This window comes from Sciurus vulgaris (genome assembly GCF_902686455.1).
Source record: "Sciurus vulgaris genome assembly, chromosome: 1".
In the NCBI taxonomy this organism is placed as follows: Eukaryota; Metazoa; Chordata; class Mammalia; order Rodentia; family Sciuridae; genus Sciurus; species Sciurus vulgaris.
Window position 1 is genome coordinate 181,340,870 of NC_136461.1, and position 17,012 is coordinate 181,357,881.

Here is a 17,012-nt window from a genome sequence, read left to right on the forward strand (position 1 = left end):
TTAGTGAAAAGCAGAACCAAAAAAACTTTGTTTCAAAGACCCAGTAAGGAAAAGCAAAACTAATTCAAGAGGAAAAGCTGCTTTCTTAATAGTAGCTTCTGAATCTGGATCTAATAGTTCTCAGAGGGTGACTGGAGTCTTCACGTCTTTAAAGTTTTGTCTCCCTCCATGGATCATAGACATTTTCTATGAGGCAGCATAATGTGGATATAAACCCATTTTAAGCAGAGATATATGTTCTCTTTCTGGGCAACAGTTATAAAGTTGAAAAGCTATGCACCAACAGAAAGAACGAAGGCAAACAAGAGTTTGGATCATGGTGTAGGGCAGTTTTCCAAACACAACTTTCTTTTTTCACTTTTCTATTTTCTATACCAGAAAATCCCAATTTCATCTGTGGGCAGCAGAGCATCCGCCAGTGATGCAAGTGATTACTGCTTTAAGAAGCACAATGACAGCGCTAAGAACTGCAGCTCAACCTACTGCTTCTGCTTCAGCTGGCACCTCAGCTATGTACTCCTCTAATTTCTAAATGGGTCTGATCCTGTTATTACAGAATAATGACTGCAAATCAGTACAATTACTACCACGAGTTGAATAAACACACACATACCAGTAGCTGTTTTCTACAAATTATTATCAAAACAAAGAGAAACGGCTAATTGTGGTAACATTAAGACAACATTTATTCCTCCCAGTGTTTGGTTAAGTTTATTTCAAGTTGTCATCTTCAACTAGTAACGACGCAGATGATTTTACAGATTCCATAAACCTTTCTAATCTAAACTCTTCTCAGCTGAAAGTTGGCTGCTTCCCTCAAAGCAACATCTGCAAAGACCTGATTTCACAAGAACTGCTTTTATGGTACATTAGAAAAAAAAAATCTTTTAGAAATCTCATTTTAGAAAGTGCATTTGTAAAATATTCTTTTAAGTTATTTTTGAGGCATCATGAAAGTGAAAGAAATGTTCACTTGATATTCTTCAAAATTTATGCATTTGCTTTTTAAAATAAATGCAATGTAGAATTTTACCTCCTTTCCAAGGTTATTATCAGATTTCCTTCATGGATAAATAACTTTTATTGGAAGGGAGGGTGATGACAGAATTCAGAAAGCACACAGCATATGATAGAGATTATTCAAACCTACCTCCTGGACAGTGTCTCATGGCCATCTTACACCTCCTGGATTCAGCAATGGTTGGACATGGTATTGTGTCTTTCGCTGGTTTTTTAACAATTTGCCGTGTTCTGGTTTCCAGACCCCATTTAAATCCACATGTGCGATTATTTCTGCTACAAGTTCCCCAATCACTCCAATGACCAACTTCACATCCTTCTAATGAGTAAAAAACAAAAACAAAAACAAAAATACAAACACATAACAATCTGATCCATTTGCTCTGATCATTTAATTTATATACCAGTATTTCTCCACATTCCCTAGTCTCAGATACCAAAAATGAAGTACTATGGCCCACAAAGTCCTACACTTGTCATTTAGGAATTATACTTCTTTGAACCACAGGGTACTTTTGTCTATGACAAATGCCACATCATAATTAAAAAGTTCATTTTTTGAAGTGATGCTGGTCAGTTCTAATACCAAAATGTACAAACTCTGACTCAACAGCCAAACTCTATAGAAGAAGACAGTATTTTCATATCGTGACAGAAGCCATTTTTTTTTAAACAGGTTAATTCTGAATGCCTGCCCCCTAATTCAAAAATGTGTTTTTGTTTTATTTTGGAAGCATTTGAGGGAAATGATAGGGAGCTTGTTTTGCATTTTCTGGTTCTCTCTTCTTTCAGCAGGTATCTGAACACCACAGCATCATTTCTTAGTCTCTACATTGGTGATGTACCTTACTATAGTTCTAAAAGTGAACAAACATTTTTTTCTTAGATACGTAAAAGTTCTTAGCATCCCCTTTGATAAGGAATACAGTGGAGAAGTAGACTACACCTACTCTAACAGTTACAAATAATTATTAAGAAATAGATGTACTCTACAGATACAAAACTATCAGCACCAAGTAGTTAACCTAGCAAAGACACAACTAGAAAATTTCATAGCACCATTTATGCTACTACTGATCACGGTGCCTAAAGATTTCGGCAAGTCAGCAAAGAAAATGATTTTCAGTTCTAATGAACAAGAGAACCAATTCATTTTTAGGTTAAATATATCCAGCATGTGTTTTTTCAAGAATTAAGTGATAAAAGTTGCAGTTTGAGAGTTACATTAAAAACTACTCACCCACGCATTCCATGGTCTCATCTAATGGTGCAAAACCATCTGGACATTCATCGAAGCAACGTCCTCGATGTAAGTAAAAGCCTGCTTTGCACTTAGTACAGAAGTCCTTGCTAAAGCAAGAGTCACAGTTTTCTATTCTGCATCCTAAAAACAATTTTAAAGAGAATGTTTCAGACAAGGAAATTTACTTATTTTTCAAATAAAATTTTTACAAACTCACTGGTTTGCCCAATAGAAATTCTAGTGGTCAGAGAAATACGTGTTCTAAGCATTTGTTTCCTAATGCCATCTCATTGTAAATCATTCTATCTCTTCCAACAGCTTGCCACATTAATTAGCTAAGTTGGAATGCCAGCCCAGGACCCTAGACAGCAAGAAGATCTCTGGGATTGTTTGCAACTCCAAATGGGATTAAAACAAAGATGAAAAAGAAAATACCCACACTCCAAATTACATTGCTGCCTGGATTAAAATCTGTTCTGCCCTTCAAAAAAACAGGAACACTGTAATCAGTATCTTCTGATTGGGGATAGTAACTAAGTTGAGAATTTTAAGTTTGAAAATATTTTTAAATGTTTGGTCTACTACTTAGCATGCTGGTCAATGCTGGTGTCTCCTTTTATCAGAGGGTGACTTGACAGTGATATGAGTGGGTAGGCTGGGTCATTTTGTGGAAAACCTACAACGTTCCTAAGGTCTTATACATGTGTCCTTTGACTCTTCTTACAGAGTACATATTAGACTCTCCACTTTGTAAATGAAGAACCTGAGACTAACAGCCTAATCATACTTTTAGTGGCTCAGTTGGTCCTGAAAGCTCCCCAGACCATCTCCCTCCTAAATCTAGTCTCTCTTCTCTAGAACTCATTAACCGAAGCCTGCTGGGAATTGTCTGTGAAACACAAGTGCTTTCAGGTCAGATCTGAGTTTGAAGACTAGCTCTGCACCTATGGATGATTACATGCCTCTCTGAGCTTCCATCACTTCCATTATAAAGCAGAGATGTCACTGGCCTTACAAGATTATTGTAAGGATTTGTAATAATATATGTCAGTTGATTGGGTCATAATAGGTAGGCTGCAGACAGAAGCACAGTGCATTAAAAACATGGATTTTTACCCAGAACACAAGGTGTTTTTTTTTTTTTTTTTTTTTTTAAAGCAGTGATGAATAGACTTGTATTATAGATCAGATTCTCTGGTAAAACTGTAACCTCTGGGACAGAAGTCACCAGGGATGCACAGGTGAAAATAAATACACTTCGAGGAAAGAAAAGGAGGGCAAGGTGGATTGGTTAATTATAAGGTTGAACATAGTACATTACTACTTATAATAAATTTAACTGGTTAATGGCACATAAAGTGCTGTGAAAGCACCAAAGCATCACATTTATCCATTTAACAAGTCCCTAGCACTACATTTGGTGCTCTAAGGATTCTAAAAAGCTATAAAATATATAGTTCTTCCAATCAAAGAGATAATGGGGTAGAAAATGTCACTAAAATATGAAATCACTAAATATTAAAATTCTGAAAATTGAAAAAAATGCAAGAATGGAAAGGTGAACTTTTTTCATTAAATATATTATAAATAATGACAGTTTTTAGACCTATAAAAAGAAATGGCCTTTTAATTCTGAGTTTTTATGTCACATATATTATGTATTAAATGACCACCATGGAGCAGACAACTTCTAAAATGTTATCAAATATAATAGGAACCAGCCACACGTGGGTTCAAGTCCATAGACAAATTACACAACTGTTTCTTTATTGGGGGAGGGAAACAGTGGGCATTGGAATCATAGTTTAACATCCATAAAAGGTTCAGTTGTTATCTTAAATGCTGTAATCTCTATTTTAATAAAACAGTGGCCTATCACTGGTCAGTTGCCTCTTAATCATGGCCAAAATACATGACCATTACATCCACAAATTATTGCTTTTCTTGCTATATTTTTTTTAAAAAGCAAGCCTCTCCGTTAGAGATTTTCCAAGAAAGAATAAGCATTCCAAAGGATAAAACAGAACAAATGGTTGAAGAGAACAAAGATTTTATATTTTTAAAAGAGAAGACTATACACTTCATAAATCAGCTGTTATCTACAAGGTCTGATTTATCTTTATAATGTGGCCTGCACCAACAACCCTTTTGGCCAAAAAGTTATAGCAATAAGCATTTGGAATTAATTTTACAAGGTCTTTTACTGATCTTTATTATTACTTATAGCTCCCTTTCCTGATTTCATTCCATACTCCTGATACAAGTTCACAGAATGTGGAATTTCTGAAATACCTATCATTCTCTGTAAAGTCCCTTAAGACTTTTCAGGCATAAACCCCACTAGAAGAAAGCTTAATTATTTGTTCTCAAATTTAATAATATGATACATTCAAGTGGTAAAGTACTACCACCATTAAAAAGCAAGGAGAATTATAAGTAATGACCCAGAAAAAAGTATTCTAAGACCTATTAAGAAAAAAAGGCAAGCTGCAGGACATTTATAGTATGACTCAATAAAACTATATGAATGCATGCACAGGATGTGTATATGTGAGAAAGTAACTTTAGAGAAGTTTATTTGGGGAAGGGATGGTAGAATTTTGAAATGCTGAAATTTTATATATAATTCTGAATCATATTAATCATTTATAATTATATTTATGTAATGAGTTTAACAGAAAAGATTACCAAAATATACATTTGAAATTTACTTACGTTTAACCAAAAAAGCCACTATATTAACATAATGAAATAAACCCACTTAATTTCAATGGGCAAGAATAAAAGCATATTATCCCATAACTTTTTCAGATTTAAGTACATAAATTATACCCTTTATCTAATAATACTGAACCTGCTGTAACCTTTGAACCCTATATTTAAACCATCTCTTGGTAGTATCCTGTTTTCCTGTGTTGAGGCACTTTTTTTTTTTTTTTTTTAAACTCTGATCATAGGAAAAAAATTAAAACAATCTACACAATACAGAAAATTAAAAAACATTTTCATCAGTGGCAAATCCTGACATCTGAAGCCCTGCTGACCTTCCTGGTCTCCATCACTCTTTGCCACAACATAAAACAGACCCACACAGGCGACCCACACACTCAGCAACACACCACGAGGAGCACTCTTACGCACAGATCAGCCCAGGGCCCATCACAGCTGGCCCTGCACAAGCCACTTTCTCCAGATGTCTCCTTGGTACCTGAAAACCTTTTCTCAGTAGCTGCAGACCCATATGCTCTCCCTGCCTGCCCAGCCATTTCTCAGGAGCGGAGGGCAACTCCTTTCCTCTGGGGTGAGGAAGACCTCTTTGGGGACCTCATTTCTACACATTCTCCCTCAGCTTGTAACCACTCCAGCTTGTTAGCCACAATTTAATTAGGATTCACACCAATTCTATCAACTTTCTTATATATATGAAGCTTCACCATAAATAAAAATTCAAAATATTTCAGAAAGTTTAAAGGAAAATAGAACATCCTCTTTCTCACCTGAATGGCACATTAAGTGTATGCCCCAGAAATCTGTTTCTTGTCTACACTTTAGGAAACTCTATATGAATCTTATAAATTGAATAAGTTAAGCGTAATTAAAATACCAATGTGCTCATACAATAGATTAGCAAACCTTAGAAAACCTCATACTGAGTAAGAAAATGGTTATATCAAAATTTACTAAACAAATGCCTTTTACTATAAAAATATGGGTTTAAAATCCTTGTTCAGAAATATAAGACCCTACTTTAGCCAACTTACATGCCTCTAAATTATAGTGCCTCCTCAAAAATGTAATCCATCAAGTGAGGACTGCCAATATTGGTTAAAGTAAAATTACTGTCCAAGTGAAACTGTAGCCAAATAGAATCTGATGGGGCTGTCATTTGGCAGGAAGAGCTTACCCTGGCCCCAAAACAGAAAAACAGACTGGGTACCACCTCTCCTGTCCTCCCACAGCACCCCATACAGGCTCTAATGTAACATTTTTCAAATTATACTGTTGTCCAGTTCAACATTCATTCTGAACATTCCCCAAGGCTTAGTATGTGCTGGGTATTGTGCCAGACCCTCAGCACATGAGATGTTAATGCCATTCCCTATCCTGGGGGTCCTAAAACCAATGGAAGGGGGCCACGCTGCAGGAACAGGGCATCGAAACAACAAAGCAGAGGCATGTGTTGGGTATTCTAGAGACAGAAAAGGGTTTCATTTCTGCTCTGCCATGAAATGCTTATATATATATATATTTATATATATATATATATTTTTTTTTTTTAATCTGTGAATTCTCTTCCTAGCCCAGTGCTAGATACACTGGAATTTCAATACTTGCCAAGTGAACAAACACGAATGCCATTTTAAAATTCAATTTCTTTCATATTTGAACACTCAGTATGAGATGGCTTACACATGCGCTGTAAACATCTAATTTAAAAAAAAGCTATACTTAAAGAACTATAAATCATATTGGAAGAACAGTTAAACACCTGAAAACAATTTAAACAGAATGTAAATATCAAAGTAAAGCAGGTGATCTATGCTATGGAGGCTGAAATCTGAGCTTAGCCTCTTTAAGACAGAGGCTGAGCGTCCTGGCACGGGGGCTACCCTCAGCAAAGGGGAAAGCTCATGTAGCCTGTGATGGGACCTCCGGAATGGCACAAATGAAGGGGCGGTCAGTTCATGGGGATGTTTATTTGGGTTCAAAGGTTGTGAGTAAGGATGATAAATTATTTGTATTTTGTGTAGTTTGAAGTAACAAAGTGAATAGAAAATGAAACCAGGTTCAAGATTAGGGAGTTGATCTTTTAGTGAGTAATCTCTGAGTACCCAGTTTGTTCCCTCATTTAGACAGGCAGAAGCCCCAGGATCCAGGCAGCCTAATGGATACACCTAGGGCAGATGAAAAGCTAGGTTCCCATACTCCAGGGTCTTCTGCTAACTTACAGGAAAGGCCCTCAGCAGAATCAGGTAATAATGTGACTGCACTAGAGGAACATACAGAGTGAACTGGTGAGTGAAGGTGTTCTGAGAGTTAACCTTCCTGAAAGCAGGAAAGGGTATAAGTCAGGAAAGCCATTGGGAGGCTCAATGTTGTAAGGAGAAATAGTCATGGGGCAACAGAATGGACACAGTGAGTTGGAGAAGATGAACACCAGAGAGAGAAAGCAAAGATCACACAATTATCTCCACTTCCTTTTGTTCCTTGGTGCTTTCAGGGTACAATGTGTTTTTACTTATCTTCCCAGTTCAATCTATGACAAGCAATACCTATTTAACTATCTCAACAAGACCCATCACATAAACACAATAAATCAAAACCTTAAAATTAGAGGGAAAAAACAAGACAACTTTTGCTAAATTCAACTGTGAAAATGTAATTCTGCACATTGCAATCAATTTTGGAGAAAGGGAAGAAATTTAGTAGAGGAGATCTCATAGGCACAAAGAGCATGTTTTCTCCTATTGCTTGGTGCTCATCAGTGATGTGCAGCACACTATGAAAACCTCATGGCTTCTCCAACGAGAGTGGCAAACACTGACATCTCCAGGGGATATGTACTCCTCAGACTGCAGTTCCCAATCCCTGGGAACCCTTAGAGGTTTCTCTGTTCATTGTTTGATAAAATTTAAGCAGAAATTTAAAGGACAGGTTGTTCCAAAAAGCAGCATTAGGCTTTTAGCAATTTTTCACATGGAAAATACTAGACTGTACAACTTAATATGAGGTTTAAGTTATTTAAATATTTTTTAGAATTCTCCAACCACTTCAAATACTACTATGGAACAATCCCTCCCAAAACTTGCAATAGTTTATAAATACCCTTAAGTTTTTAAGCATTATGTTACAAAAATCATGCATTTTAATGTGTACTATTACAGTAATCCCATTATAATATGGATTGATGAAAACTATAAAATACAATCTAAAATTATTTTGTACAAGTGTAGCTACATACAGCTTACTAAAACCTTCATTAAATTTCAACCTAAAGTTAACAAAGGTCAGATCAAGAGGTTTCAAGATTCAGTCTCATATTTACAACTGAACTTCGAGTGATTAAAAAAAAAAAAAAAAAAAAAAAAAAAAAACTAGCATTACTAAGACAGGATAGATGTCTGTGTAAAACCCAGTGGAATGAATTCAAATCAAGATTAATTTAAGGTTAGGATAGTCAGCACAGACAAAATTCAATTATGTCAAATGCAGAATAGGACACTTAGGATAAGAGCCAGAGTCAATGAATAAGAGTTATGCTGAGAATCCAGTGACTATTCAAATAGTACAGAGGTTAGCAAATCTGTTTTAGAATCTTGGCACACACTCACGTGCCTGGGGACTAGTCCCCTAACACTCTCTTTGCCTTAACATTCTCATCCATCAAAAGAGGGTAACATCAGTCTTATTTCATAGAGCTATCAAGAAATTCAGAGGGTTAATGCAAAAAAAAAAAAAAAAAAAAAAAAAAAATCCTTGCAGTATCTACTGTGTAATTAGTGATCAAAGAATGTGAGCTACCACGAGAATAGTATACCAAGACAAAAATGGCAGTCCAAGATGGTGAAAGGAAGAAAACTCAAAGGATAGTCCACATGGGGAAAAACATATAATAAATTTACATGTAACTATACTTTCAATAGTAGTGTATTATAATAATTTCATGTTGACATATAATAATGTATGTAAATACATGTGCACTACTAAATGAAGGATACTATTCAAAGACCACTATCTGCAGAAACAGTCGCTTTGTTCTTGTTTAGATTATGCAGCTCAACAAACTGATCACAATCATTTGTTGAGCACCTACATAGAAAGTCATCTAGAACCAGGAGTCAGGAAATGGATCTAAAAGGCAGAAGTTAACAACTTCTCCGCACCCTACTCCCTTCATCGGATAAGGGGGAAAGACCAGACTTACCTTTAGCAGACAGTGAAGTCCTGGCCTCAATAGGGATTTTAATCCTCAAGTTAGAAATAACATGAATGGACTCCATTTGGAAATTTGTATATTGTTTTCTAGATAGCTATGGCATTCTATCTCATATGACATAGTACCCTTTATTTCAACTTGAAAATATATGTCCTACCAATAGGTTTTTTTCCTCTTGACTCATTTTAACTTCCAAGTCTTGCAACAATTCATTTTTTAAACCCCAAACTCAAACTTGTGAAATATTTGCTGGTAGCATTATTAGAAAATCTTAATATTTAAATTTTACATCTTCCCCATCCACACACCAGAAAGAAATAAAAAGAAGAATGAAGAATCACTCAGGCTTGTACAAAATCTTGTCAAAAAAATGCAAAACTATGAAGATGCTGCCTTATATATGACAATATGCCTTTCTCATATTGTCAAGTAATGCACATGAAAAATCATTCTCAAGTGAAATTAAAGCTTGAACACATTTGCTTGGAATACAATGCTAAGAGTTTGAAAGGGTTTTTTTTTTTTTTTTTTTTTTTTTTCCCTCCACTTAATGGGGGGAAGGGTGTAAGAAAAATATAATGACCTCAAAGTAAAATTGATAATCATGAAGAAAGTTTTGAGAATAATGAGCCAAATTAATATCTCATATCAGATTTTAAATTCTTGCCAGTAGCAGATCTCACATCTTGTTACTCCTTGTGCTTTTCCTTTTTTGGTAATTTGTCACTCTTCCACATTAAGGTGGAGCCACAGCAGCTTAACAAACTTCAGACCTGAGTTGGGTTTTTCCAATTCTTAGCAAAGGCAAATCTCAATGGAAAAGCATACGTGAGCTAATGTACATCTTGCCCTCCACTCAACCCTCATTGAAAGAAAACACAAAGAATCCCTTAATCCCTTCACACTCCAAACAGGCCAGAGCAGGGGTCAGCAAACTTTTCCTGTTAAGAGCCAGATAATAAATATTTTAGGCTTTGTAGACCATACAGTCTCAGTCGACTCTACTCAACTCTGGGGTAGAACAAAAGCAGTCACAGACAGTACATATGTAATGAAACAGTTATTTTCTAATAAAATCTTATTTAATACTGAAATTGCGAGTTAAAAAGATTTTCATGTATCACAAAATATTTTTATTTTTTTCCCTATTTAAAAATCTAAGTTGTTTTTATCCCAAGGCCCTCATGCGCGCACACACACACACAAAAAGCGGCAGCCAGATTTGGTCTTTGGGCTACAGATTGCCGACCCCAAAGACAGGATGACTGAAATCTATGGGGCACTTAGAAAAAAAAAAAAGGGTTTCATTTCGTGCATGCCTTTAAGTGGTAGCCTTTAAGCTTGGGGAGGCACAGTGACATGTTACAATCACCATCTGGCTATGTGCATAAGACAAGTACCAGCATGAAGTTGCTGGAATTTAATTATCTCAACATGGGAATGTTTTTACTGTAATATCTTTCACACTACATTGGTAAAACAAGAAAGATGACTCAGGATCAGTTGCCAATAGGTCAAAATTCCATGCTACTTTAATAAATTTCTCATTTCTTGCTTGCTGTGGCACTGATTGTGAATAAAGGTGATGAATGGGGGGAAAAAAGAAATTTAAAAAATAATGTGTTTGAACTGAAACCAGTATGACATATGCCTAGTACTGTGGATTATTTGTGAGGATGGCTTTGTCGTGTCTGCCTGTCCAGTTTGATGACGGTGTCTTTGTGCATGTAGTGGCAGCCAACCCTCATACCCATCAGTGGACTTCTCAGAATGTCCAGTCCTTGCTCTGTTCATGAGATGCTACTGTTGCCTCCCTAGGATCATCAGGTGAAAATGAAAAGATGTTAGTGAAAACTAAAGTGTTAAGTAGTGCCTTACTTGTACAGAAGAACAGAGCACAGGTTATACATGCCTTTAAAATAGAATGAGGTTGCTTAACTTGGCTCTCTATGGAAATAATGGGATCACATTCGAGACAACCACAGAATCCAAAAGAAACTGAAGCATAAGCTTGAAAAATAAGATCCCCTCTATTGAACAGTCATTACTTTCCAGCTCTTAGTACCATTTAAAAAATTAAAGTCTTGTCAAGAGCATTGAAAACCTCAGTCATGTTTGTCAGAGAAAAATCATTTATTTACTCTAGTTCTTAAGATACTTGATAATCAATCTTCAAGGTCAGATAAGGAGAGTGTCCTCAGGGTTTTCTAGAGAGAATTATATAACAGAAATAAAATAAGGTCTACTTCTCACAACAGTTACTGTGCCTTTCTCCATGGACCAGCACATCAAGCATGCCAGTGTACAGGTGAATATCCATTATCGACTATCTAGCCTACTAAATCCTTGATCATTTAACCATACTGGTGCTGATCACAATGATGGACATAAGAATTCTCTTCTGCAGCTGACAGAATGACCACTGTGATCTTTCAAAACTGCAAGTTTGTCATGTCATTTCCCTGCCTTACATGATAATGTACTATATGTTTCAAAATTCCAGAAGATAGGATTTTGAATGTTTTATCATTTTATTGTGGTGAAATGTTTAAGGAGATTGATATACTTACCCTGATTTGAACATTATATAAATTTATATATGTTTTGAAACATCACATAGCACCCATAAATATGCACAATTTTATGGAACAACTTAAAAATTAAATCCTTCAAATGCACCTCTTCACATCCAGAACCTAGTTCAAACCGTTGCTTTTAAAACCCAAGATCCTTCCTGCTGGACATATCTATCTCCCCCTCCAGCCTCCTTTCCACAGGCATCTTTCATCCTGGTCATACTGAGCTACAAGTCTGATATCTCCACAAAGCACCCCATGCCCTCCCAGCACCCAGATACTGTGGAAACTCTTCTTCCTTCTTGGTTACCACTTACTACCTATGATCACCATAATCCCCTCCCTGAAATGAAGGGCCCCATGAAGACAATAGAGCAGTCTAGTCTGTCCTCACAGGACTAGCAAGGATGTCTTACCTAGCAGAGGATGACAGATGTGTCTGAATGACTAATGCATTTAATATTCAACTGTTGTCACTTTAAAACAAACACTGAAACAATCCACTTCATATGTTTTAACAAAATCACATGATTTTTCTATAAGCAAAAATACTTTAGATTATAAGGTATTTCCAAATTAGGTACTGATTATATACTACAATAAAACTCTTATGCCTTATTTGTGCATATAAACCACATAGAGAGAAGGACTGGAAGGACAGATTGGATACTGAGGAAACTGGACTTTAAATGCATGTAAAAATCAGATGAGATCAATATTTAACAAAGGAACTGCCAACCAGAGATTTTACTCTTTTACTGAAATGTTTTTATAGATAGTCTGCTTATAACTCTCATGAGTCTATTATTCCAAAGTGGGTTATGTAATTTAAGCCTGAAAAGCTAGGTACTGTCTGAGCTCAAATCAGAGCAGTAATAACCTTTCTAACACAGTGTTCTCTTAAAGAAGTGATTTACCACAAATTGGTTTCTCCCTTTAGAAGTTAAAACTGTGCATCTTGAAATCCTTAGTGGGATTTCAAACACTTAAACTGACCATTAAAGAAAAAATAGCCAAAGAAATTTGGAGACTTTTCTAATACCCTGGTTTATAATTCTATATAACATGGTTCATTTTTAAGGAACTGTACAATGAAAAGTATATTCCATTGACATCAGTGTTCTCAGACACCAAGGCCGCCCTACTGCTTATGGTGGAGTTTGGAGAAATACTTCCTCTGTAAGCTTCAGCATCCACACTTATAGGGGTTGAGGAGAGGCAGAGAGGCAGGAGGAGAGAAGGGAGAGAAGGAAAAGAAGGGCTGGAAGAAGGAAAGGGGAAAACAATTCTCTTCCAGATTTATACATATGAATTTTAGCTAAACTTCCATGCACTTGACAGGTCATGCAGGGCTATGAATGCCACACAGTCTGCTTGATCAGTGAAAGTGTTTATTAATTGGATGAAACAGTCTCTCCTTTAAGAACTCTTTGAAATACACTCTTATTACTTTTCTCCAGCACAATGCAATAAGAACTGTTTATCTTTATTTGAACTCAATCTACAGAATAAAGAAGTATTTCCTATTAAATACTAGGAGGGGGGAAAAAAAAAAAAAAATCAACTGATTATCATTGTCCCTACCAGCTCACTGGAAGAGGACATGGAAAAGGGCTCACATCTGACAAATTGTGGCCCACCAGTGAGCTCTGCTGTACCACTCCTTCCCAGAGAGTACTCACTTAGGAGCTTATCAAAAAAAGTCACTCATTTTTATATTATATTAAATTGTAAAGGAATGTCTTCATTAAATCTAATAATTTATGTTATATGCATGTACCAATATACCAAAATGAAGTTCACCGTTCTATAATCATTACACTCCAACCTAACAAACAGCAAAAAAATAAATAAAACACAAATATTTACACCTGATCTGTTCCACATCTCTATAAATCAATCCCTTTCTAGAACAAAACTAAAACTGAGCACAGTGGTACATGTCTATAATCCCAGGGATTCAAGAGACCAAGACAGGAGGATTTCAAGTTTAAGGCCAGCCTCAGCAAGTTAGTGAGACCCTGTTTCAAAAAGTAAAAAGGGGGGATAGGGGAGTAGGTGGTAGCTCAGTGGTAAAGTACCCCCAGGGTTCAATCCCCAATACAAAAAAGAATACTCTAGAAAACAAACTTCAATATCAAAGAAATTTGGGTATCAGACATACATTTCAGTATCAAATCCACTACATACTAGTTGAAGACTTTGAATAAGCTATTTAGCTTCTCTAGACCTCAGTGTACTTGCCTCTAACAGTCATATAAGTACCACATAAGCTGTTTAAAAGAATTTAGCCCCCATAAAAGGTGTCAGTTAAGAATTCATTATTAGATACATAGTATCTGATCCAAAAGAGCTGCTAACATTATGGAATCCTCCCTACTGCACTCAGAGACCCCATGACATCTGGGACACTGAAATAATTCAATATGTATTGAGTGTCTGCAAGATGCCAAACAGTTGACTGGCAGACTTCAATTAAAGTGTGGCTCTGATGACCAAGCATTTTGGAACAAGCCCTTAAAACTAAAATCAATGGACAACTGTTTTATCCCAGGCATTGGTATATCAAATGTAACCAGCTATCTTGCAGAGATGAGTTTTCTTCTGAAGAAGAAAATATAGAACAATCAAGAGACTGCATCTCCGTTTTTCCAATAAGGAGACAGAATAATCCTCAAATTCCTCTAAGGAATGATTCCTTAACCTAAGTTATGACCACAGTCTTAACCAGTTTGTCACAGTTGTTATATTAGTAATGTAAGGCCATTTCAGTAATGAGCTTTCTCCAGCTGGCAGGAGCCCATTAACCCAGCACAGGCTGCACAGTAAGGCAAAGTCCTACTTGTGAAAGACATCAGCACAAGAGAATGCTCTTCCAATGTGTCAACTAACAGTGAAGAACTATCTTTTCCACCCGCCCTTGCCAGAGGAACTGGGGAGATAGATTCTAAAACTTATCCAGTGATGCACTTTTTGTTATTTGCCCCAAGAGAAGCTTTATGGTGTGGCTAAGGAAGTATAGGCATTAGAGTTGGAGACAATCCTGGATCCCATTCTTGGCTCTGTTTCATACCATGTCTCCTTAGGTAGGTTTCTGGACCTCTCACAGAGTTTGTCTTTTCTATGGTAATATGTAAATGGTTACCTACATCATAGGGTTAAGAAAATACTGAAATAGCCATTTTCACCCAAAGTATGGGGAGATAGATTAATTGGGAATAGTAAGAGGCGATAACTTCTGGAAGTACTAATAGAATCACAGAATATTTGAGCAATGATCTCATGGTTTTCCCTAGTTTTTAGGGATGAAGCATTTAGAGCATTTCTAAAGCATCCTAGAGCATTGTCCCATGATCAACTCAGTATCTAAGCAGATATTGATGTCATGAGGGAGGTGGAGAAGGAGTCACATCTCCTCACATTATCTTCACATGCTTAGAAGTTAACTAACTAAATACAAAGTCTTCCATTCCATCACTAGTGACAGATAGTGATGACCTAACCACACTATAGCAGAGATTCTCAAAGTGCAGTCTGAGCCAGCTGTTGTCAGCATCACCTGGAAACTTGCTAAAAGCTCAAGTTCTTGGACTCCAGCTCAGATCTACTGAATTTGAAACTCTAGGAGTGGAATCCCCAAATGGTGTTTCCACAGGTAATTTTGATACCTCTATTTGAGAAATATCTCACTCTAGCATGAAAAGGTTTCAAGTTGTATGTGTTCATAATGAACAATCTCCATCTCTGAGAATGAGTTGAAAGATAAGACTGCCTAGTCCAGCAGTGAGGAAGGAAAGTTACAACCAAAAACAAATACAGCAGAACAAAGGTTTTGGATGTGGGCTAGAAGAGTCACCTAACAAGTATCAAGCTGTACATGTTTGTGCAGGGTGGTTCTATTTGTCATTCACTTGGATGGGGAAGTAGTTTCTACAATGTATGTTTCTTTACCTAAAGTATTCTTGAAGGTTAACTAATGTGACATAGCTATATGGCATGGCAATTTTATTCCCACCAGAATCAGTTTAACACGTAACAGTATCCTGGTAAGCATCTAAGCATAATAAATATTCCTGGTACTATCTGCATCCACAAGCAGTATTAACAGGAGATAGAATTCAGTAATGGTCTCCTTGTTATCTCATTCTTTCTAAAATACTTGGATGTCCAACTCTTCAATTCACATTTCTACAAAACTATCATGTTGAACACAGTGTTTCTAAACTTGAATTACTTTCACTGTCAATCAGAACCAAAAAATCAATAATCTCAAATAAGCCTAAACCTCAGAGTTTTATTCCCTCTCAGTGAACAATTCCTGAGAAGCAAAACCTACATGGTCTCTTCCCTGGTGTGTCCATGTCCAATGAATCACCAACTTCTGTTAATTCCATCTCATCTCTCAATTCTATCTCTTCCCCTCCATCTCCAGTATCATTGCTTCAGCTGAAGTTCTCATTCTTGCCCTGGGTTTAGAGAAACAGCCTCCTACTCACTCTCCACACCTCCTTTCTGACCCACTCTCCCAACTCTCTCTCTTTGGCCAGCAGATGAAATTCTAAAACAAGAAAACTGGTTGTCCTCCCAGTTTAGGTTGGGGATTCTCTATCCTCATATTCCAAGTTTCCACTTCTGAAATTTTAAGTTCCAACTTTCAGCTGAGTCTGACCTGAAGATGCACTCATTTCCAAGTGCAGGTCTGCTGACCCCTATGGGTTCCCTGAACACTCAGTGGGTCTGCATTATAGTCCTTATCACATTGGATTCCCTTCAAATTTTTCTTCAAACACACACTGCCTCTATTTGGTACATAAAAAGTCGTAAATGTTTGCTCAATTAAGCAGCCTAGAAAATCCTCCAATTTACAGTCTGCCCCTCTCTTTGCTCACAGGATAAATACCCACTGATCTTGTTGGGAAAGCTTCACCAGTACTCTTCTCCATTAGGCATCCTTAATTCTAACCCTACCTATACTCCAAAATAAAGACCACAGGCTCCTAAATTGTAGTCCTAATCCATTTTAAGATTTTTTTTAGTTGTTGATAAAACTTTATTTAGAAGTGGTGCTGAGACTTGAACCCATGCCTCAGACATGTTAAGCAAGTGCTCCACCACTGAGCTACAACCCCAGCTTCCTAATCCATTTTCTGAAGAGCAAACACTTCTACAATTCTGAAAATATGGGGGTTATATCAGTATATTCATTTAAAGTCTGCATCTTTACAGACCTCTAAAC

General features: G+C 36.6%; 2 protein-coding genes across 4 annotated transcripts in view; both read right to left on the bottom strand.

Moving 5' to 3' along the window:
* EIF3E (eukaryotic translation initiation factor 3 subunit E) overlaps positions 1 to 17,012 on the bottom strand; it is a 542,077-nt gene that overhangs the window by 339,918 nt on the left and 185,147 nt on the right. The gene's annotated exons all lie outside the window — the stretch shown is intronic.
* RSPO2 (R-spondin 2) overlaps positions 1 to 17,012 on the bottom strand; it is a 187,000-nt gene that overhangs the window by 41,111 nt on the left and 128,877 nt on the right. For 2 of the 3 annotated variants that reach the window (XM_079105326.1, XM_079105325.1), the window contains 2 exons: positions 2,261 to 2,404; positions 1,151 to 1,339 (listed from right to left, as the gene is read on the bottom strand). In XM_079105326.1, the coding sequence (XP_078961452.1) occupies positions 1,151 to 1,339; positions 2,261 to 2,404 (333 nt within the window). The remainder of the gene's footprint in view (positions 1 to 1,150; positions 1,340 to 2,260; positions 2,405 to 17,012) is intronic. The other variant, XM_079105327.1, reaches the window with a different exon arrangement.